This window comes from Triturus cristatus, chromosome 4_2 (assembly GCF_964204655.1).
Source record: "Triturus cristatus chromosome 4_2, aTriCri1.1, whole genome shotgun sequence".
NCBI lineage: Eukaryota > Metazoa > Chordata > Amphibia > Caudata > Salamandridae > Triturus > Triturus cristatus.
The window spans coordinates 829,278,690-829,306,565 of record NC_140586.1 but is presented as its reverse complement, the minus strand read 5'-3'; the positions used below and the strand labels follow the sequence as shown (position 1 = coordinate 829,306,565).

Here is a 27,876-nt window from a genome sequence, read left to right as displayed (position 1 = left end):
ACAGTTCTACAAGGGACTATTCTGCTATTAAGCAATTAAGGAAAACGGTGTTAGGAAAAAGGAGCTTAGGGAAGAAGCCAGGTTGAATTTAGCTCAGGCAGCAGAGCCAATGATGTCACTTGGTTTTGGAGCACGGTCAATGCTCCTTTGCTCAAAAATGATTCTGCCTCTGAACATCGTTTGTCCCTCTCCAAACACGGGTTGACCTTTTTGTAAAGCTCTTTGATCCACCTATTAGGAATGTTCCAGAGTCCGGTCAACTGAAACCAGTGGACATACCCAGAGTACCAATCTCTCTAGTAGCAGGCCGCTTGCATTCACCACGGATGAGGTCCTCTTAGCTCTGGGAAGAAGTGCGAAGGGCATAGCTCCTGAGCCCGATGGGATGCTGATTGATGCTTATAGAGCTATGGGTGGGTTGTGGGGCCCCTTTTTGACTCGAGTGTTTAATGCGGCAGTCGAGGGCACAATACCTCCCCGCTGGGCTGATTCCATTATTATGCCAATTTTTAAAAAGGGGGATACATCTGACCTAAAGTGCATTCACCCCATCTCCCTTCTGGACTCATCTGTGAAATTGTCAGGGAGGGTTCTTTTTGCAGAGAATGGAGCAGTGGGCTACAGATTATTCTATTCTTTTGAAAGCCCAGTATGGGGTCAGGAGTCTACTGGGTACAGTGGAGCAGTGTGTAAATTTAGACTTGCTCATCTGGAAATATTCCAAGGCTAAGTCAGGTTATCTTCACTTGTGCTTTGCGGACCTCAGTAGCACCTTGGGTCTGGTGGACCCCTCGATTCTGTGGCATTCATTACTCTCACTTAGGGACCCTGCAAATATAGTTTTCTTCCTTTCCCGGTTGTACAAGAATCTATCTGCCAGGGTTTGATGTGGCCCCAACGGGGAGTGTTCCCCATCATTTTGAATTTAGAGGGGAGTCAGACAGGGCTGCGTTCTGGCCCCATTCTTATCTTCCCTCAATATAAACAGCATTGATGGGCACCCGGTCACCCTGCTTTTGTATGCGGACGACGCAGTCTTAATGTCTAGGACCGCTGTGAGTCTGCAGAGTCTTATGGACACCTTCGCTGAATTGATGTGTGCTAGGAAATTAATGATTAATGAAGCCAAAACATTCATAATGCCTTGAGGCAAAAACACTCAAAAGTGTAGGACTTTTTTTTATCAAGGGCATTCCTATTGTGAAGGTTAATTCATTCTGCTATCTAGGCATTCTTTTCTCTAATAATGGTTCATGATTCCAACATATACAAAACGCTCGATCTCAAATGAACAGCGTGAGGCTGTTTTCAGGTTTTCCCCCGTAAATGTCGTAGGTGCCCTATTAGAAAAATAATCAACAAATATATATAAGGCTAGAGCATGGTCAGCTGCTATGTATAGTGGGAGCCTGTGGGGTCATACATCCTGCTGTCCTCTTTAGGTTGAGAAGAAATCCTTTCTTAGGTGCCTCCTGTGTATCCCTGCCTCAACTCCATCCTCAATAGCCATTAAGGAACTGGGGCTAACGTACCTGTCCCTGGTGACAAACACCCAACACCACTTTGGTTTAACAAGGTTACTGCTGGGCATAGTACATCATCTAGTTGCCTTCCCCAGCATGAACCAGTGGTACAGGGACATGGTACCGTGCCCTTGTGACGCCATTTCGAAACAGCACTCAGCACTTTATGTTATTCTGCTACTTTTATGATTGTTTAAGGAAATATATTCTGAAATTGATCTTTATTGCCCATAGCATCAGGTATTACAATGCTGCCCTATGCTTTTTGTGTGCCCTGGAGGTCCCTACTCTATGTTTTAGTGTTACCGCTTACATTTGGGGAGCAATTCGCATCAGGAAAAGTATTTTTATCTAACTGTAGTATTTCTTTTATCTGTTTTAACACCGTATATGTGCTCAACTGTTTTTATCTGCAATTAATTCGACTGATGTACTGTTTTTTGTATGAACAGCTCTTTTATGTCTGAATTTGATTGTGCCGAACAAAGACTTTCGAACCAACGAGTCAAATGCAATCTAAACTCTCTTTTCGCTGGGACGGGGCAACATAAGTCTCTCAACAGTGCTAGTTTGCCAACTAACTGGCCCATGCATCAAGCAAAATTGTCCTCGCTAAATTAGCGAATCGGTAAAATAGGCCGTTAGCGAGTGCCAAACAACAGATTCCAATGCATCAACCCCAATAGCAAATAACCAAAAGAATCGCTGAAAAAAAAAAAAGGTAAATTACCGAATCGCAAAATAAATAATCGGAAATAGCAAAAACAACAATTGCGCTTGCCAATAGCGAATAGCAAACAAAGAATCGCAAATGAATGCATCAAGAATCGCTAATACCGAAAATCATCCAAATCGCGATTTAGCATGAGCTGAATAAGTGGAATCTCAACCGGAAGGTAAAGTTGCTGAAACACAAAAAAAAAAAAAATTAAAGTTCATCACAGGTGTAATGAATCAGAAACCCTTCAAAAATGGCACTGGAGACCCCGTATTCTTTTGCAAAATGGCAGCCCTCTACGTGCTTGCAAGGAGGATGAGAATAAATGCAGCAGCACAGCGCAGGAGGGGGATCCAGGAGAGGGTATTTAGGGTGCGCATTACATTGCTGGGCCAAAATGAGGATGAAATATATGACAAGTACCGTCTGAATCGTGCCATGATAATGCGCCTGATTGCTGACCTGGAACCACTACTGCAGCACCAGACCCGTAGGACCAATGCCATTCCTGCGCACGTCCAGGTCCTATGCAGCCTGTACCTACTGGCGTCTGGAAGTTTCCAAGGGGTCGTAGCGGTAGCGGGAGGCGTTTCACAAAGCGATCTTTCACGCTTCTTCCGTAAATGCATTGATGCCATGCTATCAATGATACATACCCACATCACCTTCCCCACAACCCCACAGCAGTTGAACCAGACCAAACAGGACTTCTACCAGGTGGCCCAATTCCCCCATGTCATAGGATGCATTGACTGCACGCATGTCCTCATCTGTCCCCCCTCAGCCAACGAGCACATCTTCCGTAACAGGAAGTCCTATCACTCAATCAACGTGCAGGTCGTGTGCAATGCCAAGCACATATTTACGGATATAGTGGCACAATTTCCAGGAAGCACACACGACTCATATATATTCAGACACAGTGGCATCCACAGGCGTGTGCTCAATGGTGAAGGGACACCTACTTGGTGCATACTCATACCTATTCATTACATCAGTATCACATATGTATTTGCATTACTGCCGCTAAGCCTTTGCTTCCCCCCTGTAGGTGACAACGCATACGCTTTGCGGGAAAAAATCCTCACCCCCTACCTCAACCCAGCAACACCACAGGAGCAACCAGAAATGTGGTTGAGAGAACATTTGGGATCCTGAAAAGTCACTTCAGGATCTTACATAAGACTGGCAATATAACCCCGAGACCTGCTGCAGGATTGTAGCAGTATGTGCCATGCCGCACAACATTGCACCCAGAAGGGGGATACCCATTGAGATGGATGAAAATGACAACGATCGTGATGACCAACCACCCGCACAACACCGACAGTCACACGTGCCAAACACAGCTGAAGGTCAAAGGAGGCAGACATACATCACACAGCATCACTTCAGAGCCAGGTAAGAATTAGCCATCACAATATATTGTGGAGTGCAAATGTTTAATTCACATGAGCACTTGTCAAAGTCTATATTCATATTTAGTAAACATGACGATGATTCAACACATTGTGAAAAGAAACATATCCGTTGACAACACGGGAGTGCAATCACAATATTTAAATGGCCCATGGTTACACCACCATGGACAAATGGGCGGAACTGCATGTCTAGCGCCTCTTTCCATGTACCCCCAGCCTCCTGTCGCATGGCTCCTCTACATCACCACAATGTGTGTCTGTGGCTGTAGAGCTGCGCGAACTGCGCCTTCTGCTTCTGGTCTCCGGCACGGACACGTTACTCACGCTCGATGCCGCCTCACTGCCCTCCTCCCCTCCCAAGTTGCTAGCACTAAATGTGCCAGACTGTAGATGTTCCACTGCAGTGGTCACCTGGCCTAAGGCCTTCGCTACATCCCCGCAGTAATGTCCCAGGTCTATCTGCAGTGACACGGAGCGGCGTGACAAGACAGCAGTGCTGTTGCAGAGCTTGGTGATGGCCTTAGTAGATGCAGAAGAATGAAGCAAGCTCTGCCGATGCCTCCTGCGCTCACTGTGTTGTCCTGCTAGGACGGCACGGGTGAGCTCCAGTAGGGTCTTGTGGAATTTATGATTCCCCTCTGCTACAACTGTGGTCAGGTGACGCACAGCGTCTGTCATCGTGCACATGTGTTTGGCCAGTTTTGAGATGTTGAGGTTCATTGTGCCCATATGTCTCCCCTGCAGGCGCTGAACACGCATCGTCTGGGACTCTACCCCACCATAGACATTTGGAGCCTGTTCGGATCCGGCAGCAATACTGCCCATAGACCTGTGCCGCTGTCTGACTCGGCCACGTGCTGGTGTTGGAGCTAGCGGAGTGACATGTGTCTGGCTGGGAACCCTTGTGGGTGCTGGCATCGGCTCTGTTTCCATTACCTGCAGGGCGGGGACATGTGCCCTGCGTCTTGGTGGTGTTGTCGGTGGTGGTGGTGTCGGTGGTGGTGGTGGTGGTGTGGATTGATGGTCCTGCGGAGTCTCTCCATCTGTCTCTGCCGGTGGCTCTGAAATGATGAGGCGCTTGCTGTCATCTGAGTCCACCGGAGATGCATCTGTGTGTGAAACAGTGCATTGTTACTTTATTTTGTTACTTTATCCGTTTATCATTTCGCCTACTTTTAACATAATAAATAACATTTTAAGTAACACTGTTGGACCTGTACTGCTGGTCTCATTTCTTGCACATTGGGGATCATGGATGCACACTTGGCTAACATGAATACAACTCCCATGATGCAATTCATATGTGAGGGTATATGTGTAATGCACTTCTTCCTGCACATTGTGATTAGCCTGGGGGGATGTGCATGGGTATACAATACGCAGCGTATCAGCGCAGGCATGCATCTTACCTTGTTCTGTGGTTGCTGCGCCGGAAGTGAACGTCTGGGTGACTTCCACGACTGCCTATGGCTCAATAATCCCCTCAACGAGGTCCTCCAGGGCTATGTTGGCAGGTACTCTGGATGGCCCCCCTCCTGTGCCAGCTGCTTCCTTCACCCTTTCTGCAATGCGCTCCTGCGCCCTTTTCCTGAGGTCATACCACCTCTTCTTCAGGTCATCAATGCTGCGGTGCGTGACTCCCACAGCATTTACCCCCTCCTTTATGCGCAGCCATATCTTGCGCTTCTCGGCTTCTGGCACCTTGAGGGACAACTTTCCAAAATGTTTGTCATGCTTGCTGCTCACCCCCTCTATCAAGTGTTCTAGTTCCCTATCAGAGAACGTTCTCTTCCTCTTCCTGGGCGTGGTAGATGAATTTGACGCATTGTTTTCCATCCTGGATGGCTGTAGTGTGGCTGGGTTGTGAGGGTGACGTCTCTCAGCTCAGCTTCTGTGCTCTGCCTCCTCCTCTGAGCTCCTCAGGGCATTGAATGAAGCATGGACTGGATGACTTCCTGGTTGTGATGTCATCAGCCAGCTACCAGAGCGACCCATTTTTTGCAAAATCGCTATTAGCGAGTTCGCTATTACCGAAATCGCTAATACCGATTTCGGTAATAGCTAATTTTTATTTTGAGGAATCGCTATCGTGTATTCGGTTTGTTGTTGCGATTTTTACCGAATCACTAAAATTTACCGAATATGTACATGCATCCCGAAAAACGAATCCTTATTTGCGATTCCTTATTTATCGCTAATAACGATTCGCTTTTCCGAATTTTGATGCATGTACACCCAAGTTAGCAGTCGCCCTTTATGATCCACAGACATTGGGTTTTTAAGCCATAAAATTCAGTTTCAGCAATGCGTGGTTAATTTGATTAAACATTATTGAACATTATTAGCATCTCTTTGAAAAGAGAAATGTTTATTTTCAGAAAATCCATTGGTAAACTACTGGCAACAGCTAACAGTGAACAGTAACTGATTCCAGCTTTCCATCAGAGCGCTATTTCTAGATAATACACATCCTCCATGGAGTAAACAAGATCAGAATAAAGCCACATGAGTAATAGTTTGCAGTATGTATGTAGTCTGAACATGCCACATGTTCTCACAAGCACATCAACCAACTTAAACATGATCTCTCTTTCTTCCACCTTCAGCTTACAGCCAGGCACCACAACAATTGTGTCTTACAGCCAGGCACCACAACCATTGTGTCTTACAGCCAGGCACCACAACAATTGTGTCTTACAGAAAGGCACCACAACCATTGTGTTTTACAGGCACCACAACCATTGTGTCTTACAGCCAGGCATCACAACCATTGTGTCTTACAGCCAGGCACCACGAACATTGTGTTAAAGCTCACTCACCTGCTCGTGGCCGATAGGAAGATTCCAATGGACTGGAGCAGCTCGTTCAGGCAGGTTCCAAACATGTAGCTGAGGTGGCACTTGTTAAAGGGCTTTGTAGGGACACTTGGAAGTGACAACAGTACAAAGAGATCAGCATTAACACAGCAGAACAATGGAGACGGGGGAAGCTATATGACAAACTCGCATCTTATACCCAGAGTGTTTAAGGATTCTGAAAGAAACATTAAGGCCCTAAGTATGAGCCCGAAGGAGCGGGATATCAGTATGGAATCTGCGCCACCTGATCACCGACTTTTCCTCTGGCAAAGTGGGAGGGGAGGGAGCATTCAATGCTCACTCGTGTCCGAACTATTCATTTCTTTCTCTGTCCCCCCACCACTATTGCTGCCCCAGACAGAAGCCTCCGCTCTTGTTTACAACCCGCTTGAAGCACGCTTAAAAGTAAATGTGTGGATATACCGATGGGAAACAGCATTTCCTGCCACCCTGAATCTCCACAAGTTTACTCCTAACTCGTAATTAGGGAGTAAGTCTCTTATTGCTCCTGGATGGTGGTTCGGGCATATAATACTGCACAATGTACACACTCCCAGAACATGAAAATGGCGGCATCAAAGCTGGATCTGTTTGCTGTCAACCAACTGATGCACAGTGCTCTAAACACTGGTATGACTTGTGACTGCCTATTTTTAAGGAGTGTCACCTGAAGACAATATATTTTGTGTTAATGTAAAGGGGTGTTGCTCTTCACTCCTGGATTGGACCTTATAGTTTGATTTTTTTCATGATCTCTCATTATGAAATGTTTGTAAATCCGACAGCTTTAACCGATGAACTTGCATAAAACCACTGTAAAATGTATTTACTTTTTTTTGTAATTTACTTATAAATGGCACTAACGGTCGTAAGCATCATGGCGCGGACACCTACAAGCAGATGGCGGAGAAGAGCAGATAGAGAGTAGAGAAGGCCAACAGCCAGAGTTAGGAAAGTAGGAGAGTTTGGAGGTCTTTCCAAAATGTAAGATGGTTGGACTGCTATCTCACTTCAGGGGGTAAATTGTTCCAAAGTTTCGGGCCCTGATAGCGAAGGCATAAATGTCGACATTTAAGAACATGAAAGTAGGAGAATTTGAAAAATAAATTGTCAGAATTTATTTTCCCCATTGATTTACATTGTAGCAAAGGCAATTTTCGGTGGGAGACAGAAAAAATAAATACATTTTTGCCTTCTAAAATAGGGAGTCTTCTGCTTGAATCGGGTCTGTTGACTTGTATGTGAAGGGAAACCCCCCTAAGGACCTCAAATGATTTTCCTTTGGGATCTGATGTCAGAAGGACCCTCGGAGAGGGAGCCCGGATGACTCTATGCCATCTATTGCCTGCGAGCAACAGCTGTTTTCATTAAAGTTGAGTTTAAAAATGATTCCACTCACCCAAAATGGAATGCCAGACAGATATTTTCTAAATTGAGGAACACGGACGGGAGAGCAGTGATGATGTTGGAGAGGCAGTGGTGTAACGAAACCTGAGGGGCCCCCTGCACGGTACATGGAGGGGCCCCCTCCAGACTCAATCAGGAGCTCTCTGTCTGGAGTACTGTGCTGAGGGGCCCTTTGGAGGTTGGGGCCCATCCGCACCACAGGGGCTGCAGGGGCCTGTGTTACATCACTGTGGATAGGTTGGTTGTTTCCATGATACATCAGCACACTACACCTATCATGTTTAATTACCGGAAGCAGAGATCTAACATGAACATTACACAGCAATGGTGAGAGAGAAGAGGCCCGGGATCTCCATAAGCTATGTCGGAATAAGCAGACCAGTGACAAATAATGGGAGTGATTGGTTAAAAAAGAGAGACACCATTTAGCAACCATGCCAGAGATGCCTACATTGCGTAGTCTGTAGAAGAATCAAGAGGTCCACCATATCAAGAGTGGTAGGCATCACCCCTGACCCCCTAATCGAACTAAGGAGAAAATGGGAGAATGACGGTCTGGAGATAGATGATGAGGAGTGGAGGGAGGCGCTTTCTTCCCCCAAGGAAGTGGCAAAATTGAGGCGGATTCAACTGAAAATACTACATCGAATTTACCTCCCTGGTAACCGGCTTGTATTGATGGGCAGGAGTGAGGAAGGGCTCTGTAGGAGACAATGTGGTCTGGCGGGGACGGTCATGCATATACTATGGGAGTGCCCCTTGATACAAACCTACTGTTATCAGGTACACGAATGTATGCGTACAGTTTGGGGGGTAGAAATGCGGCTTGAAGCCAAAAGGTGCCTCTTGAACATCTGGGAGCCCACAGATTTGACAGCAAAGGGCAAAATATGGGCGACGTTTGGTCAGACTATAGCAAAACGCAACAAGCACGCCTATGGTGGGCAGTAACGCCTCCAACACTTAGCGCATGGGAGAAGGACATGGACTGCTGCATGTTGCAAGAGAAGACAGTATATGTTGCCCGGGTTGCCCCCGGAAATGGATAGCTATCTGGTCGAAATGGAATGTGTACCGTGGCAACCTGTGTGAGCCTCCCCAGATCCTATCCCTTGACGAACCATTAACACCTTAATGTGATCTGTAATGTTAACACCTTGTATTATATACCATCGACAGCTGTGATATCTGTATGTGATTCTGACTATGTAACACCGTAAAAGTAATTTTTTCCTGCGTGTAATGACGATCATGTTGAACCGTGCCAATAAACAGAGTTATAAAAAAAAGAGTGGCAGGCACACCAAAGCAGGATCACCCTCACAGATAATCTCTCACCTCATCAAGGGCATACAATAGTGGGGTTTTGACCAGGCCAAACACCCAGTTACCATGACTCCAAGGTTCCCAATTCTCATATGACCTCATCCTTACTGAGAAAGGCCTGGAAAAGTTTTGGCTCGCTGACAAACCGTTAGACCGCTGACTTCAGCTGCTTACAACCCATTAAGTCAGTTAAAATGTATGCTATTAATGAAAACGTGTCATAGCCTGCATACAGGTATATATATATAAATCATCAGGAAGTTGTTCTACATTGTTTTGAGCAAGAAGTCGTTTTTTCATCTCACAAACCATACCTAAGATGCCAAAGCCGGACAGTAAACACATTGACACGTGTCTTGTGTCACCTATACTAGCAACATCGCTCTGCATAACTATGGACCAGATACAGCATACTCCTTTGTTTGTGTTGCTCCTCACATGCCTGTGGTCTGAGCACCATGCTAGCTCCCTGCAGCAGTGCATTCACAGCAAATTAGCCCTTTCAAGTTCACCCTAATACTGGGAAGGATAGGCTGAGGGATGAGGTATGTATATTTGCCCTCAATTTAAGAAACCTCAAGTGCAAGGACTAATGTATATTTCAATCCCACCTAGTCTTATGGCTTATTCGCATTCTGCACCAGTGAAGATCACAAAATACCTCATCAGAAATTACCTGTATTTAAGTAAATAAAAAACCCTGCATTTAAATACCTAGAAGGTTATTCTGGTCTCCCTCTCACTCTCATTTCATCTGAGTGAAACAAACCAAAGCGGATGTGAGCTTTCTCATATTTGAAGCAATGTATTCATTTGGTTAATTTGTCTTAGCAAATTTGCTAGTTTTCTAATAACTTTTTTCATGAATGGGGACCTGCACTAATATAAATATATGTGTAGTTGATTATTTCTTATTCGCCGACTAAGCTAATCATCTTATTTTAATTCTTTAGTCATTTATTTATTTTGAATATATCCTTGCTTACAGTTTAATAAAACAACACAAATAAGTTTATCAACACATTAGAAGTAGGATAGCATAACTGCCACCTCTCACAGCTTCTGTGAACTGCAGGTTACAGGTGTGAATCAGCCAAGGGGAATTCAACTTTCTATGCTTCTGAGATTGGACAAATTAAACCTATAAAATCTAGTAGTGAAAACATCTGTGACGTAATGCTTTCTTACTGCAATTTATAACCAAATTTAAACAACCAATGCAATTTCATATTCCAATTTTTAAAAAAAGGATACCACAAATCCATATTCTTATTTGTACTTTTATCACCTTTAGTATTTTTCCTATTTCTTTCCAAATATGTTAATCTTATGTATGATTCACTCTTTTACATTTTTCAAAAAATGTGTTTTTATTTATTTATATGAAACTATCAGTATGGCTGTTTTCATAGCAGGATCTGTCCTGACCACTTGTGATTTGTCCATTAAATAACGGATCAGTGAAGCCAGGTCCTTCAAGAATTTCTAATGGTTTAGAAGCAGTTTAAGTAAGTGTGGGAAATGTGCATGCCCATTCAGCCCATAAATACAGCTCACTTTTTCATATGTACACCTTCGTTTGACAATCGTTGCATTCTCAGACTAAGACACTGGGATCATGGCACTTAAAGAGTCACTATACCCATTTATGTAGCTTTTTCCAAACCACTCATTGGTTATTCTAGAACTACGTGTATAAGACAGCGGTGTGTCTTTTTGTAAACCAGGTTAATACTAGTCCATCATGTGCCAATGATACTATTCTGCAAAGCACAGTTTGCGCCTATGGTAACAATCGGTAATACTCCCACCACCTAGTCGAACATTTCAAAATGATGCTAGAAAACACTTTGCTTGCTGGACTCAAAATAGATAGCAACCTATGGATGGTGAGATCATTAGTCTCTTCATTTGAATGGATAGAAATAACCTATGGTGTTTATATTTAAATAAAACACTGGAAGGGGTAAAGTGAAGAAGACTAGCTGGGCAATGTACTACTATGATGGGAAATCACAAAACAGTAGCAGGTTCCACCTATGTTTACAATGTCTAATATAAAGTCTTGTAACAAGTGTGGAACCTCTTTCACTAATGTAAGCCGTAAAAAAGGATACGAGAGCCTCAGCCACGTTGTGAGGCGTGCGAGAAAGAGGCTTCCGCCTTGGGAGAACTCCTGCTCCAGCTCAGGGCCCGTCGTACCTCGGTTCATAGTGATGAAGTTATTCAAGATGCGGTGTCGGACCGCTGCGTTGCCATTGTCCCACTCCTGGAGGAAGCTCATGAGCCTGCCAATGGCTGCCTGCTCCTTTGGAGAAGTCATGGTCAGGAAAATGCAAATCTGACAATTGAAATACAAATAGATCAGGGATAAAAAGATCCTTCAGTTTATAAGGCATTGCAAGACTAAAGTGGTGCATCAGTGCAGGCTACTAAAGATGCATGTGTGCTATGATGCATGAAATGACACAAGTATAGATACCACATGCATTATTTCCTGATCTCCGCTTGCTTATTGTGGGACTCTGGTCAATTCGCAACAAGTCAAGAGCTTTCAACCCAATGTTAGGTTGGGGGTTGTGACGATTTTAACACTCTTCAACTTACCCATTAGACTGTTAACCTTTTGACTGCTGTCATGGCTTTCAGTGGTTTTGTTGACTACCTGTACTGCTAGACATAGTAATATCCTTTCTGGAAAATAAATGCATTTATTTATCTACCCAAGTGGTCTGCATTGGTTACAAGTGCCACAAATACGCATTTTTGACTTTTTAGCGGCTCACATTCAACCAGAAAACGTATATAGCAATGTGTATGTTCATGAGGTGTGACTCATCATAGTGTGGCTAAATATAGCTTGTAAGGTGTTACGACAAAAAATATGATTTTAATGCCAGATCGTGTTACAAGTTATGTTGTGCTTCATTTGCTTAGGCTTGATATACAATGCAATTTGTGAATGTAGGGTGGCTTCTTTGACAAAATGTAAACACTGTTTTCATTTTTTTTTAACAAATTGATCTTGTGTAGATATTTGGTTAAATAACATCATTGGACATCAACCTGAGGGCCATAGTGATAGTAAAAAAAACATGTATTTTACATACCGTAAATAAGTTATTGTGGAGAGGTACACCTCGTCAAGTCTGATTCCCTGGTTTGGAACCTTCCATAAAAATTAAGTTTGGATGGATTTTCCATAAAACAGATGTTTCTGTCAGGCTTCAATCATTCAGATATTTGTTTTCACGACTGATGGACTTCGGAGTTCACTCCTGTTGGCCTACTGACTGTGAAGATATTAAATGCATAGCTAGGCTTGGGCTCGGGTCAACACGTGATGGATATTGGCTATTCGAACCTTTATTTTAACATTGTGCTTTTAAAATTGTGTTGAATTACAGCTGATTTTAGTGTTGTACATTGGGGGGAACAGAGCTGTGTTCAATGCTCTGAAGCGCGCCTCTTTCCTCTACACTTCCACTTTGCTGAGTGCCAGGTCAGCATTCTAGTGGCTGTACCTGCGCGTCTCCTTCCCCCCCATTTTGCTTCAAAAGCGCGTGATGACGCGACCGCGCAGCATTGATTAAGATCGGAGGCGGACCACTTGCGTGAGTCTCCCGATATTCTACTTGTGAAAACGAACCTTTATTGTGAAAACGAACCTTTATTTTAAAATTGTGCTTTTAAAATTGTGTTGAATTACAGCTGATTTTAGTGTTGTACATTGGGGGAACAGAGCTGTGTTCAATGCTCTGAAGCGGACACTGTCCACATTGCCATCTCACTCTTACAACTGTCTGTTTTGAACCCCCTACTCGTTCTGACCACTTCAGAATTCTTTTATTACACTGTAGATCCCTCCCTAAACACTCTACAGAGATCTGGATGCTCCTGACAGACTTAGATCCAGACGTTCTATTCCTGACGGAAACTTGGCTGCACACCAGCTCAGAACCTGATATCATTCAATCCCTCCCCCAAGGATTTGCCATTCAAAGAGCAGACCGTTTAATAGGCAGGGGTGGAGGGATAGCAGTTATCCATAAAGAGAATTACACCTGCCGCCTGCTCGGTAATCCAGTCTCTGACTGCGAGAACGCCCATTTTATCATAGAATTTTCCCCCCTCATATCTTTTTCCGGTATCCTTGTCTATCGTCCCCCTGGCCCACTAGGTTCCTTTCACCAATCTATTTTGGAGGTTGCATCCAATCTAGCAAGCTCTGCACCCAACCTGACTGTACTCGGTGATTTCAACCTACACTTTGATGCGAATTCTACCGCTAACGCAACCAAGCTCACCAAGGACCTCACAATGCTCCAACTAATCCCCAGAACCACACTTACCACTCACGTGAAAGGCCACCTTCTAGACCAGGTGTTCTCTAGTTTAGAAAACCTTCAGGGGTCAGATCCCTCTCCACTTCCGTGGACAGACCACTCGCTGATTGACCTCTCCTGGTCCCCGTAAAATATTAAGCCCCCCATACTTTCTTCCTGGACACTCGGTCGCCGCTGGTCTAAGCTTCCCCTAGAGGAAAGGATCCAAGCGCTGGACCCAAACCCAATCCTTGCACTATTACAGCAAATGACGATATTCATAACTGGATAGACCAATCATTGGACTTAATCCTTCCCAAAACAAAACTCAAAAAGATAGAAGGACCTCACAACTCTCCCTGGTTCACCCCTAACCTTCGTGTCCTAAAATAACAATGTAAAATCAAGGAAAGACAATGGAGGAAAGATTTCCTCCCGTCAAACAAAACTGAATATAGATCAGCCATTCGCAAATATAAAGCTGAGATCAAAATAGCTCAATCATCTTATTACGAAGAAAGGATTCTAAAAGCTCAGAACTCGCCCAGGGAAACCTTCGTCATAATTAATAAACTTCCTGCTCCCTGTATAACACTAGACCCCACTGGGCAACGCTGCAATAAATTAGCGCAATTCTTCAATGATAAGGTCAAAGCAATCGTTGAATCCCTTCCTCAGAGGAACACTGTCCCAGAGCTTCCTATCAAGTCGGCCCTATCTAACAATATGCCCATTCTTGAATCCTCCCCCCCCCCGCTGTCCCTGGAAACTCTTATGGCCCTGTTGGTCTCCATAAAGAGCGGATCTCCCAGGGACTCAGCCCCCCCTGAATATTCTGAAACAGGCTATTACTACCCTAGCCCCCAACATGCTCCAACTGATCAATACGTCGCTCAGTTCCGGAATAGTCCCCCCGAATTGAAAAAAAGCTATGGTTAGGGCCCTTCTAAAAAAACCTAGCCTTGATCCTACCGACCTAGGCAACTACCAACCAATATCCCTCCTCCCTGGAATTAGCAAAGTGACAGAAAAATTTGTCAACCTTATTCTTTCTGATTTTCTCGAATCTCACAATCTCCTTCACCCATCGCGAACTGGATTTCGCCCCCATCAGAGCACAGAATCCGCTCTATTAGCAGTCACAGAGGAATGTAAAAAAATCCTTGACGTGGGAGGCTCCACAGCGATTATTCTCCTCGACCTAAGCGCGGCATTTGACACCATAAACCATTCAACTCTTATCCAGCGCCTAAGGAAAGTTGGTGTTACGGGCACCGCCCTACAATGGCTCCGCTCCTTCTTAGAAGGAAGAACTTTCCAGGTCTTTGAGGAAAATATTCTGTCCCATCCAGTTCTTCTACCTAGCGGGATCCCACAGGGCTCCTCGCTTAGCCCGACACTTTTCAATGTTTACATGTCCCCCCTGGCTGACATCGTAGCCCCCTCAGGAATCCGCATAGTGACCTATGCGGATGACACACAACTAGTGGTGGCCCTTAATCTCCTGGATCCCAACGCTAATAAACTCCATTCTTGCCTGGAAGAAATCTCCAAATGGATGGACTTATCCCAGCTCAAACTAAATGGGGGAAAAACTGAGATTATGGTATTAGGGAACCCACGCTGCTTCCAGTCCCACCTCATGTGGCCTTCCATCATGGGCCCCCCTCCCTCCCCTAAAACCGAGATCAAGAGTCTGGGTATTTGGTTAGACCAGGACCTGAGCTTTAGGACTCAGGCCAGGAAGACGGCAGCTACTTGCTTCAGGTTACTCAGAATGGCACGTAAAATTCCCCCAGCAAAAAAGGTCATGGTACAATCCCTCATTCTTTCAAGGCTGGACTATGGGAATGCTCTTTATCTTGGCTCCCCGGCATCTGTTATTTCCAAACTTCAACTAGTCCAGAATTGCGCAGCCAGATTACTTACAGGATCCTCGATTAGACAATCGGCCAAGCCCTCAATCCAATCTCTCCATTGGCTCCCCGTGTTGGAACGCATCAAGGTCAAATCTCTGTGTATTGCGCACAAAACACTGCTTGGGACTGGTCCTCCCATTAATTCATCCCTCATCAGCCTCTATAAATCCAATAGGGAACTTAGATCTGACAATTTACATCTCGCAAAAGTCCCAAGAATAAAAAGGTCCAGAAGCGGTGGGCGGCTCTTCTCCTATAATGCCTCCAAAGTCTGGAATTCCCTCCCACTCCAACTTTGCACAAATCCCAATCACATGGCCTTCCGCAAACAACTAAAGACTGCTATTTCCTTAGTCTGCATCTACTCTTGATCAAATCTATAGCGCTGGGACACTCCCGGGAAGTCATGCGCTCTACAAATGTCTTTTCATTCATTCATTCATTCTTCACTGCTTCAGCTAGAACCAGCAAGCCCCTCTGCAATCACAAAGGTTCACCTCCAGTTAGATAGCTGGTGCTGTGTACTAGACTATTTCTGTGTTAGGATTTGTACCATGCACAGCTACATACACATCTGTCCCAATAAAGACTATACATGTGATTTTGATAGAACAAGAGTCAAAACAGACCAATATCTAGTTTTATAACAAAACACTCCTTCCAGAAATTGTCTTCATAACTGTTTATATTTACATTCATCGTCATATATACCTCATAGCATAAAAATGACTTACGAAATGCATTTAGACAATGCAAATATCAAATGAAAATGTAGCAATATGTTGTTAATACAGTCCAAACTCTGCAAAGTGCTAAATTAGTCTCACCCTTTTTCTCGGCATAATGTTGTCCCTCTTTTAAATGAGATCTGCTCTTCTGGCTAGAGTACTTCTGTCCAGACTTTTCATCTGAAACGTTTTATAGCAGTTATGGCACATATTCTTATAACAGGGCATTATCTTTTCTTTGTTATGCTCACACTGTGTGCTGCACATCTCTGACCTCTGCATTCCTTTCTACATTCCTTCCATTGACACAAATCATGGGCGTTATATAAATGTTTACTAAAAATAGATTATTAACTAGGAAAAATATTCTTACAGAAGTGTAAGAACTCATGAGCTTTTGAATAAATAGTATTTGTTCACAAATAGCTAATTACAAAAAATCTGCTTTTATTTAGTAGCTTGAACCAATGAGTGTAATACACAGTCTCAATAACTAGAACGTTTCTTACAAAAGTTTCAATCAGTTTCTACCCATTTAAGTGATAAAATAGTCTTGCAAAAGTGAAAGATCCAATTAGAGTGTACTTTCATCTTCCAAAGAGGCATCACCCGCACTCAAACATATTCACTTATCTGGTAAGTTAAACCTTACCCACCTGCATTTTTCTGAAAGTTATTTAGTTTGGAATGCAATTATAAATATTAAACTGTGTTTTATAAATGTACTGCATACTGTATAAAATAATTCTTCAAATTAAGTACGTGGAAATACAGTCCTGCATTGTGCATGTATACTGAATCTGTTTTAACACCATATAAAAACAATGTATACCGTGCACTGGGGCATTATAACATATACAGCATTAATGGCCTGAGGTCAACGGTCAAAAAGGTCAACAGTCACCATAAGCGTCTCCCGAAATGCAAATGCTGAAACATAGTTCGAGAAGTGGATTAACATATCCTGTTGGTGAGAGGAGGACTCCATGGATCTAACAATGAGTCATTGATTTCAGATTGGGGGAGCCAGCAGGGGGTGGAGGAGTCCTAAAAAAGAGAGGGGGGAGGAGAATCTAAAACCATTGAATGACTAACAACTGAAGGGTTACTCAGATGCTTGGGTCCTGCAAGAAAAAAGAACATAACCTCCCGCCCACCCCCGAGAAACCAACATCACGAACCTCACCTATTTAGTTAGATTCAGAGATTTGTAATTATAAACCCTGCAGGTGTAAAATAAAATGTATTGGCATCCTGATTACTTCTTTGGCTCATTTTTCTATCAACAGCTCCTCTTCCAGAATGTGGTGTTAATTTAGGTGTGTGTGTGTAGAGTTCATATCTGTTTTTTGCGTGTGTGATGGCTCCTTTGTGTGGATGGTGACACTGCTAAAGAATGTGTGTTTGCGTAATCAAACTCTTTGGCTGTAGCATACATTTCTCTTACCATGAAAAAAATCTAGGAAATTCCAAGTAAACTGGAAAAATATAAACCATGCCACCCCCTACAAGCATTGCTCACGACCAGCACTCACAACGAGAAGCTCTCAATTGTAAGTCCTAGCATGAACAGTAATTCTGGCTGAAGTGGCTGAATGGCATAAGGATGCTCTTTATGACAATATCGACAGAATATGTCAGAAAACATGCATTCTAATTTGAGCAGGCATACCAGAGCACCCTCGATGTCCCTTTTCTATTTTGAGGCTGTATTTTGTGTTATTCAGTGACAGCGGCCCTTAGCATTTTTATATTATTTTCTTTGGTGTTGGAATAATTTGTTTTTGGCCCAATATGCAAAGTAGGTCAAGTATAGGTAGAATGTATGTGACTCTTGGCCCTACCAACAATGCCCATTGTCTAAAACATCTATAGCCCCAATTTTGTTGGGTATCTAGTAGAAGAGCAGAAACGATTTATGCGGTGTGTGCAATGTATATTAGCACTTTGTGAATATTTTGTAAGCTTCCTAGGTGTTTAAAAGCCCTTTCTAGATTTAAATCGGACTGGATGGCTCCTGCCCATTTTCTTTAATACCTTATGATACCATTAATGTTTTATAGAAGACCATGGTGTAGCAAACTACACAATTTTTCAACTCCTCCCAATACCTTTATCAATATCTGATAGGCTTTCACCTTTGTAGAGCGATGGGTCAGATTCATAGTTATATTGAATAACCATGATGGGGTTGAATGATGGTGGCTTTTCTGCACTGATCCATGTATCACCTGCTTCCAAGAAAGTTGATCACGTCGCTCTGCTGCACTGATTGTTGTACTAAATAAAGGCAGTCGCTTAATATGGTTTATTTGAAATCCTGCTAGTTGCTCTCATGTTGTGGCTGTTCTTCTAAGTTGTATAGCCAACCATACCCGGGATCTAATAAAACCATTTAAAATATATTCATAAACTCCCTAAAAAGTTTAAAAGTTTGGTACATACTATTTCATTTTTTAGACAAAGCAGAAATTCTCTAGCTGATGTAACATTTTTAATGCCATTCTGGATAAACTTTGGACGTAGCCACCTAAATCGAAATGTGATCAGAGCTGGACATACAAACAAGACATGATCGAGATTCTGAGTAGCCTGATTACAAAAGGTACAGTTTTTCCACCTTTCCTATTAGATGACCAATATCCGATTAAGTCATTTAGGGGTAAGAGGTTCATGCGGTAAAGAATAACCCATCTACAAATACCGTAGCTTAAGTTCCACGAGAGATATTTCTGAGAAACTCTCGGGGAAGCATTTTTAACTATTGTTTCTAGTCTGGCTCTCATTCTGCAAATATTAATATCTCTCTGATAGCTAATTAAGCCACTATAAATCTTTAAAAAGGATTTTAATTCTATAGGAGGTAGAGATAACACAAAATCGTCTTGCACATTAAAATGTTGCAGTGCCAAAAAGAAATTGTTACAAAAGGAGTATTTGTACATTTGTCCATCAAACATTTCCTGTTGGATAAAACTCCTCAATTGTTCACTATTCTTAGTTGATATCCCCAACGAATTACCCTAGCTAGACCTTGTGAAAAGGAGCGTACCATGCCAAATTCTAACCTGATAGCGGCTATTGGAACAAGTGTATTAAAATTACATAGTTTACGAAAAATTTGGCCTTCGATCTTGTCCAAAAAACTCCATTTACTTACTGGTTCACTGGTACTATTCAATTGCATATAACAGGGTAGGGGGAATTTTAGTTTTAAAAACTAAAAGCAAAGGTGAAAAATGTCTTCGACCCATCGTACTATAGAATAGGCGTAGGCCATTTGCATGCGACGTTTCTTTAGAAGAGCTATGATCAATATTGGAATTAATCCTCGTACTACTTGAAATAACTTTCCCCAGATAAAGGTAGGAATCTACAATCTCCAATTTTTCAGAACCAATTTTCCAAATAAAATTACAAAGTTTTCTGTTTTTTCCTTGTTTTAAAACCAAGACCTTACTTTTAGAAACATTTATTTTCAAAAATGATACAGATGTATAGTTCTGTTGTCGTGACAATTTTTTATTCAAACCTATAGGGGTCAGGTCCATAATTACAATATCATCTGCATACATGAGACAAGAAAAGGAGCGGCCACCTATCTTTGGTGCGTCTCCTTCAGTTAAGGAATAACAATCCGGTAGATCTCTTACATATAAAAAGAACAGTAGAGGTGCTAATAGGCAACCTTGCTTCAGTCCGTTTTCCGTATTACCAATTCAAAACTGCTCCCTGTGTGAAAATGGCTCTTAACTGTACCATGCAATGATAGATTATTAAATACAGTGGCAGAAAACATAGTGCTCAGCATTACTCTATCAAACCTGCTGAAAGCTCACGTTGTATAAATGTCTGAAGGCTCATTCTCTAACAGGGTTAGAAACAGCAGCTTGAGTGGCAAATCCAGCATCCTGCTTTCACTTCAAGCAGCTGTGGAACAAGGAAGATTTACTGAATAGGTTGGTTGAGCCATTTCACAATATTGTGGAAAATGAGAGATAATATGAGGAGAAAAATGTGTCCCTTCTAGAGATGTTTGTTAAAATGTTCAAGAGAGTTCATGAGGACATACTGGGCAAACCTTGACAAAATGTTGACTGGGAGGGAAATGTTGATGTCTGTTAACAGATAAGGAAGTTGGCAAGTGGGTAGAAAAGTGTGTTTCTATGTCAGGACTGGAGGCGAGGATTATGCCTTCTTTCTTCGCTTTATTAAACAACAGCAGCGTTAGAAGAAACTAACAAAAACTACTTTTCCCATGAACCATTGGGAAAAATGTAGTCACAACAACAGAGTAATAACAACCAATCAAGACAGAGACAGTGTCCAATCAGGGCTCCTCGGTAACTGTATAGTCCCTTGTTAGTGTCCTGTCCTCCTCTTTCTTCGCTGCTGCGCAGCCAGTTAAGTTCTCCTCAGTTCTCTTATGTGGGGGGACTTGATTTCAATGTAATTTGTGCTTGGTTTTGGTGCATATGTACGTTGTTAGCAGCGCGTTTGCTTTATGCGTAATGCGGCGCTCAGTAACGATTTACCTGTCACATTGATTTATGACGTGTTCTTGCTAGCGCTCGCTTCTTTTGTTGAGTATCGTGTTTCGCTTTGATGTTTCTTCACATTATCGCCGCGGGAATGATTTTTTTGTCACTCCTACGCGGCTGTTAATGCTGGTGTGTTGCTCTGCTCCTCCCGCCGCCTGAGGGCGCGGGAGGCTGAGGTGAGCGCGACGCGTCTCGACGGTTTCAACCGTCTGTCAGAGACGCGCGCGCGTTGAGGTGTAGCGGAGCTCCTGGGCAGAGATTAACGCCTGTGTGGTCTGTATTAGCGCGCGAGGGTTAACAAACTGCTCGCAGCTTTACTTTCTTAACGCTCGGTCCCCAAGAGAGGGGATAGAGTCAGGTAACGCTTCAATAGCGCTGACGCCTCCTGTCAGGGAGGTCTAGTATTGGCCTTTGAGCCTTTTTGTCTCTGCATAAAAAAGGGGATTGCCTGCCCAGGTTTTGATTTAGATTTGGTTCACCAGCCCCTCTCCCCTTTTGGGTCAGTCACCCTATTGCTTGGTGGTTCTACCACGAAAAAATTTTAGTAGCTGACACCCAGCTCTGTTTTAATTGCTGTTGTGGCCCTAAGACTTGCGTCCTCTGTTCCTCCCTTAAAATGGAATACTATGATGAATATCAGGAGGAAGAGGAAGACCCTTTGGCGGAGGTGCCATGGGGGGATGCCTTTTATGAGGCAGTGGATACCTCCATTTACAAGGCTGTGGATCAAGCTATATTGCCTTTGGAGGACAGACTTACACATAAGATCGAGCAGGCGTTTTCTCGCCTGGAGCGTAGATTTGGGTCTCAACCGGCCCCGGCATCTCAGGGTAGCCCTGGCTCGCCCCCTGCTAAACGTCCTTGTGCAAAAGGGGTAGATATAGACGCCTTTGAACGCCTCAAACAGGCTTTTATGGAAAGTCAACCTCTTCAGGGTTCAGGGGACTCCCTACCTCCAGCTCCGGCTCTTTCCCCTCAGCCAGGTCCTTCAACGGATCCTGATTCAAGCCCTTCCCGTCCCTGGCTTCCTTCACGGCCCTCCCAACCCCTGCAGGTTCCTTTGGTTCCCTCTGATTCGCAGCCCCCACCGCTGCTTTCGGACATGTTAGACCCTAACGACATAGTGCACCCACGGTCTTCGGACTGGACCCCTGCTGAAAAAGTCGCGACGTATGTCGCAGAACATATTCGAAGGCCACTCGAGAAAGAGGCCCGCAATTGTCTTAGGGCGGAATGCCCCCGACCTTCTCTAGAGGGTAAGGTGGCCCTCACCCCTGAAATCGACCCTAGAATGTCGACGTTTTTGCAAAAATTTATTAGAGATCCCAAGAAAGGAATTGATAGGTCTTGGAGGGCGTGTCAGGATAAACTCTTGGACGTCCTTGGGCCCGCCACAAAAATTTTGGACATGGCGGAGGAAGCCAAAGCTTCCGGCTCCATGATTTCACCTGAAACACTATCCGGCTGGGCGCAGCGGGTAGTAGTCTTTTTGGGCAATGCTAATTGCGCCTTGTCCACCGAGAGACGCAGGTCCCTTCTTATCAAGATCGATCCAAAGCTCGGAGACCTTGCTGATTCGGAGGCGGGGGCCATTGCCCAGGGTGGTCTGTTTGGTGAACCATTCATTAAGGAGCTAGGTAAATTTGTAAATACCTTCACCTCGTTAGACAGGGCTCAGTCCACAATCAAAAAAGTGTTTCACCGTGTTTTTCGAGGGGCCAGTCGAGGGAGGGGCCGCTCGACCGGTCGTCAGAATCACCAATCCAACCAGAGAGGCCCTGCCCAGTTTCAAGATCAGTCCAAGTTCGGAAACTTTTACCCCACAAGAGGTCGCCGAGGCAAAGGCAGAGGATACAGGGGAGGAGCATCTAACTCAAACTCTGGTGAGTGTTTCCCTTTCTTCCCCACAAAACATAGGAGGGAGGCTGGCAGGTTGTTACGAGGCTTGGCTGTCTATCACGCACGACGCCTGGGTGCTTCAGACGGTGAGAGGGTTCCACATAGAATTCATAGGGAATCCGGTACAGAAGGTCCCTCCACGTCCCATTCAGTTTTCACTCCCCGACACTCAGTTGGTGGACGAGGAAGTGTCCTCCCTTCTACTCAAAGGCGCCATTTCCCGGACGTCGCCCCATCCGAACGGTTTCCTCAGCAACATCTTTTTGGTCGACAAGACCGACGGGGGCAAGCGCCCGGTTATCAACCTAAGCGAGTTCAATGGGTGGTTGGTTTACCGCCATTTCAAAATGGAGGGCATTCATCTCCTTCGAGATATCCTTCGACCTCACGACTGGATGGTCCGCCTGGACTTGAAGGACGCCTATCTGGTGGTCCCAATTTTTCAACCACATCGCAGGTTTCTCCAGTTTGCCTGGCGGAGTCAAGTTTACGAATTCAACGTCCTGCCTTTCGGTCTCTCTTCGGCTCCCTGGTGCTTCACCAAGGTGCTCAAACCAGTGGTGGAATTCTTGAGAGCTCGAGGGATAAGACTGATCGTTTACCTAGACGATCTTCTCTTGATGGCGGCGTGTCCTCGTCTGTTGACAGAGCAGCTTCAGATGACAGTAACTCTGTTGCAGGATCTTGGGTTTGTGATCAATGGGAAGAAGTCTCTCCTTCATCCCGCCCGGACCGTCACCTTCTTGGGGTTCGTCATCGACTCCTCCTCCTCTACTCTAAGTCTGCCAAACAGAAAACTGGCGAAGATTCGTCACGAGTTGCGGCGGGTTTTGGCCAGCCGCCGCGTTTCCCTTCGTCAGTTGGCTCGGGTGGTAGGTCTCCTGTCAGCTTCAATTCAGGCTATCTTCCCGGGCCCTCTACACTACAGGGCCCTTCAGCGCCTCAAGGCTTTCTTCCTACGGAAGGGATTTCCATACTCCCACAAGGTCCTCTTGTCCAACGAGGCTCGGGAGGAGATCCAATGGTGGTTAACGCACATGGAGGCATGGAACGGGAGAGCAATCTTCGGCTCCGTTCCGGATCTGGTTATCGAGTCGGACGCAAGCAGACTCGGTTGGGGCGCGCGTTGCGGGGACCTTTCTACGGGGGGTTTGTGGTCTCCCGCAGAACAGAGATTACATATCAATTGTCTCGAACTACTGGCGGGCTCGTTTGCCGTCAGATGCTGGACGAGAGAGTCGGTGCGGTCATGCGTGCTCCTCAAAATGGACAACATTTCAGCAGTCCGTTATATCAACCACCTAGGTGGCACAAAATCGAAGGCACTGTCGGATCTGGCAGCAAGTTTCTGGCAATACTGCCTAGACAGTCACGTTTCTGTCACAGCGGAATACCTGCCGGGCCGCGACAACGTGGAGGCAGATTTCCACTCGCGCCACTTTCGGGATACCAGCCTGTGGAAGCTGGACGTCTCAGTCTTTGCGTCCCTCGACGACCTTTGGGGTCCGTTCACAGTAGATCTTTTCGCGTCCCGTCTGGACCATCAACTCCCGAAGTTTTTCAGTTGGAGACCCGATCCCCGGGCGGCAGCCACGGATGCATTTCTCCAAGATTGGAGCAAAGAGCGGGGCTATGCGTTCCCTCCGTTTGCGATGATCACCCGCTCAACTGCACAAGTCCGCCGGCAGCGAGCGGACTTAGTCCTAATCACCCCGCTTTGGAGGTCTCAAGTGTGGTTTCCAGTTCTTCTGGAACTTTCATGGGATTTTCCAATCCTACTCCCCCGGTTTCCTCATCTTCTCAAGGATCCGTTCGGCGCTCCTCATCCCCTAGCGTCCACCAATTCGCTGTGGCTCATGGCGTGGAGGATTTCAGGGGCAGATGGCAAACCCCAGGCCTTTCGCGAGCGGCTGAGGAGCTCATCTCCAAGGCATGGGCGGACAGTACGATTAAGAGATACAGGTCCGCGTGGGGCAGATGGTCCCGTTGGTGTTTGCGAAGGGGTCTCGATCCCCTGGTCGCGGACGTGGTCCACATCGTGAATTTTTTGGCAAGGCTTGCTTCAGACGGTATGGCCTACAGGTCTATAAACACTTTCAGATCGGCAATTTCCTCTGGCCATAGCCCGGTGGGGGGATCCTCGGTGGGGGAACACCCGTTGGTCTGCAGACTATTAAGAGGTATCCGTCTTTCTTTACCACCAGAGCCAAGATATTCGGCTTTATGGGATGTTAATCAGGTGTTGAATCTTTTCCTTTCATGGCAGCCTAACAGTTTTTTATCCCGTAAGGAGTTGTCAGCTAAGCTGGCAATGCTCCTTTGCCTGGTGTCTTGCCGGAGAGTCTCTGATGTACGAGCTCTTGATATCTCCGGTCGCATGTTCACTCCGGAGGGAGTGACGTTTACACTTTCACGACGAACAAAGTGCCACACAAGGGTCATTTCTTACCCGGAATTTTCGGATTCACCGAAGCTGTGCGTGGTTCGCTGTCTTAAAGCGTATGAGGAAATGACGAGTGAGTACCGTCCTCCGGGAGAACGTCAGCTTCTCATTGCGCTCCGGAAACCCTTTAAGGCGGTATCCTCACCCACCATAGCCAGATGGGTTCGTTGGGTGATGCAAGAAGCAGGCATCAGCCTCGGACTTTTTGGAGCCCACTCGGCAAGAGGGGCCATGGCATCCAAGGCGTTCGGTCTGGGCGCTCGCTTGGAGGACATCCTCAATGCTGCGGATTGGTCCTCAGATTCTACCTTCAAGCGGTTTTATTTCAAGCCAATTCTAAATATGGCGCATTTGGTTGTGGGCAAGCTTTAAACAAGCATAATCCTCGTCTTCAGTCCTGACATAGAATGAAAATTTTCCTAGCTATCGTAACGGAAAGTTTCATTTCTATTAAGGACTCGGAGGCGAGGATTATCCCGCCCTGTGCTCTTGGAAGAGATCCCTCCCCGTATGGAGGTAGGTATGTTGTTTTCCCCTTTGGCGGTCACTGTGTTGCTTTCTCATGCATGACTTAAGAATTGTTGATATTGTTTTCTTTCCTGAAACCTGATACCTAGGGTTGTTGTTTCCTCTGGTAATGCGCTCTTGTTTGTTTCAGGATCAGAGACCCACAAACAGGATTCCTGAACATGAGGATTGGGCTGTCTTCGCGCTCCGAAAGAGGAGGACAGGACACTAACAAGGGACTATACAGTTACCGAGGAGCCCTGATTGGACACTGTCTCTGTCTTGATTGGTTGTTATTACTCTGTTGTTGTGACTACATTTTTCCCAATGGTTCATGGGAAAAGTAGTTTTTGTTAGTTTCTTCTAACGCTGCTGTTGTTTAATAAAGCGAAGAAAGAAGGCATAATCCTCGCCTCCGAGTCCTTAATAGAAATGAAACTTTCAGTTACGATAGCTAGGAAAATTTCATTATTGCAAGCAGACTAATAAACATTTGCTTGTGAGAAAAGGAGAGGAAGAGAGACTGAAACGACTGTGCTGTGCTTGAAAGGAAACAGAGTTGGCTTCATTGGGCACGTGAAAATACCTTAGTGAGACGTTTTACATAGGGATAGTTGACTTACTAATGCATTTGTTAAAAAAATATGAATGTGAATTACTGTAGAGGATTCAACGTAGATTTGTAAAACAGAAGGGTTCCCAAAAAACATTGTTACGGACAGTAGTTTAAAGATGTCTTTGAGGAAGATGGATATTTTTATGAAAGAGAAACATAAGGTAAATGATAATATTTCTTTACAACCTATAAACTTAATACAGAAAGAATGGACAACATGGTAAAGAGGTACCATTTAGAGGGCAGGTGTGAGAGGAAGGAAGTTGAGAGTGGTGGTGTGGGAGTCAGTCTGGATATATCACAACATACAGGAGGTTGTTACTGGTTTCAATATACTTGGGGTGATGAGAGGAAAGTAAGCAGGTACTAAGCAAAACCCATTTTGGTTATGAGATTCGAGGAAGTGAAGGGTTCCAACAGACTCTGCAGTGAGATCATGAACAGAAAAAGCACAAGGAATGTAAAAATGAGGTCAGGTGATTTGGCAAAGGTGAAGTTCAGAAACTGTCAAGATGGTATTTCTATTTCACTCAGCCATACATGTTGAAAAGATTTTGGGAAGTTCTGTTGTACTTACAAATGATGCACAGTGGTCGAAGAGAGAACGTTGGTAGGGAGAATGCCAATCAACAGGACTGGGTGGTTGAGGGAGCTCTGATTGTGCAGATGGTGTGTGTTGGAAACCGGGCAACCGGGTTAGCAGTCACCAGGTTCCCAGCACAACGGTAGCTTGGCTCGAGCGGTTGGGGTACAGGCACCGTGTTAAGCGTACGTCACACCCTCACAATAACCATGCGTTCATCCGTTCCAAAAACGACACTACACCGTAAAAATTATGAAAGAAAGTAGTTTGTCTTTATCTTATTTTCTCTTAGTTGTAGGGTTCATAAAATAAATACAAGACAATAAGATTCTCCTTTAAAAGGGCAAGTCAAATAAATAATACCACAGTGGGGTTTCAATAAATAGGATCAGGTCATAAATAAGCAAGGAATAAATAGGGGTGCAATAAATACAAATGGCTAATAAATACTGTCAGACAATAAATACAATGCAGGAATAAATACAGTCAGACAATAAATACAGTCAATAAATAAAGCACCTTCAATAACTTAAATAACACAATTAATGACAATTACAGTTCACATCACTTTCCTGAGGTAGTTTGGTTTTACTATGCCCAAGTACAGCTGGTGGTCATTTGGATGACATGGGGGGTGTCCCACCTAGATTGGTCAAGGCTGGGCCTGAACTGAGGTAGAATAAGGGTAACCTAAGGATCTGGTTCTCCTAAAATACACAACCCCTCACAGAGGTCACTGCACCAGTCTCAGTTCACCCCTGGCACTCCCAGGCCGGTTCTAACACCCCTCTAGCCCCTTAGAATGGTCTTTTAGGGCTCCACAGGGCCTCAGATGCCCTCTCTACCACTTACTGCCCTTTTCACGATGATCGGCTCCGCTCGGCTCCGGGTCGACGCCGTGAGACGGTTCCGGTTCGATGTCGCGTCGATCTGTTCCACTTGACGCCGTGTCGATGCCGTCTGGCGGTTCCGGTTCGATGTCGCTGGGCGGCCTCGGTTCGATGTCGCGTCGATCTGCTTTACCTGACGCCGGGTAGGTGCCGTGAGGCGGCTCCGGATCGA

The 27,876-nt window shown here is 44.8% G+C and overlaps 1 protein-coding gene across 1 annotated transcript in view; it reads right to left on the bottom strand.

The window, feature by feature from the left end:
- The window catches only part of ARMH1 (armadillo like helical domain containing 1), a 274,600-nt gene that overhangs the window by 200,227 nt on the left and 46,497 nt on the right, over positions 1-27,876 (bottom strand). Inside the window, exons 2-3 of the mRNA XM_085602791.1 lie at positions 11,371-11,594; positions 6,482-6,550 (exon numbers count right to left, since the gene is read on the bottom strand). Of these exons, the coding sequence (XP_085458917.1) occupies positions 6,482-6,550; positions 11,371-11,576 (275 nt within the window). The 5' untranslated portion in view covers positions 11,577-11,594. The remainder of the gene's footprint in view (positions 1-6,481; positions 6,551-11,370; positions 11,595-27,876) is intronic.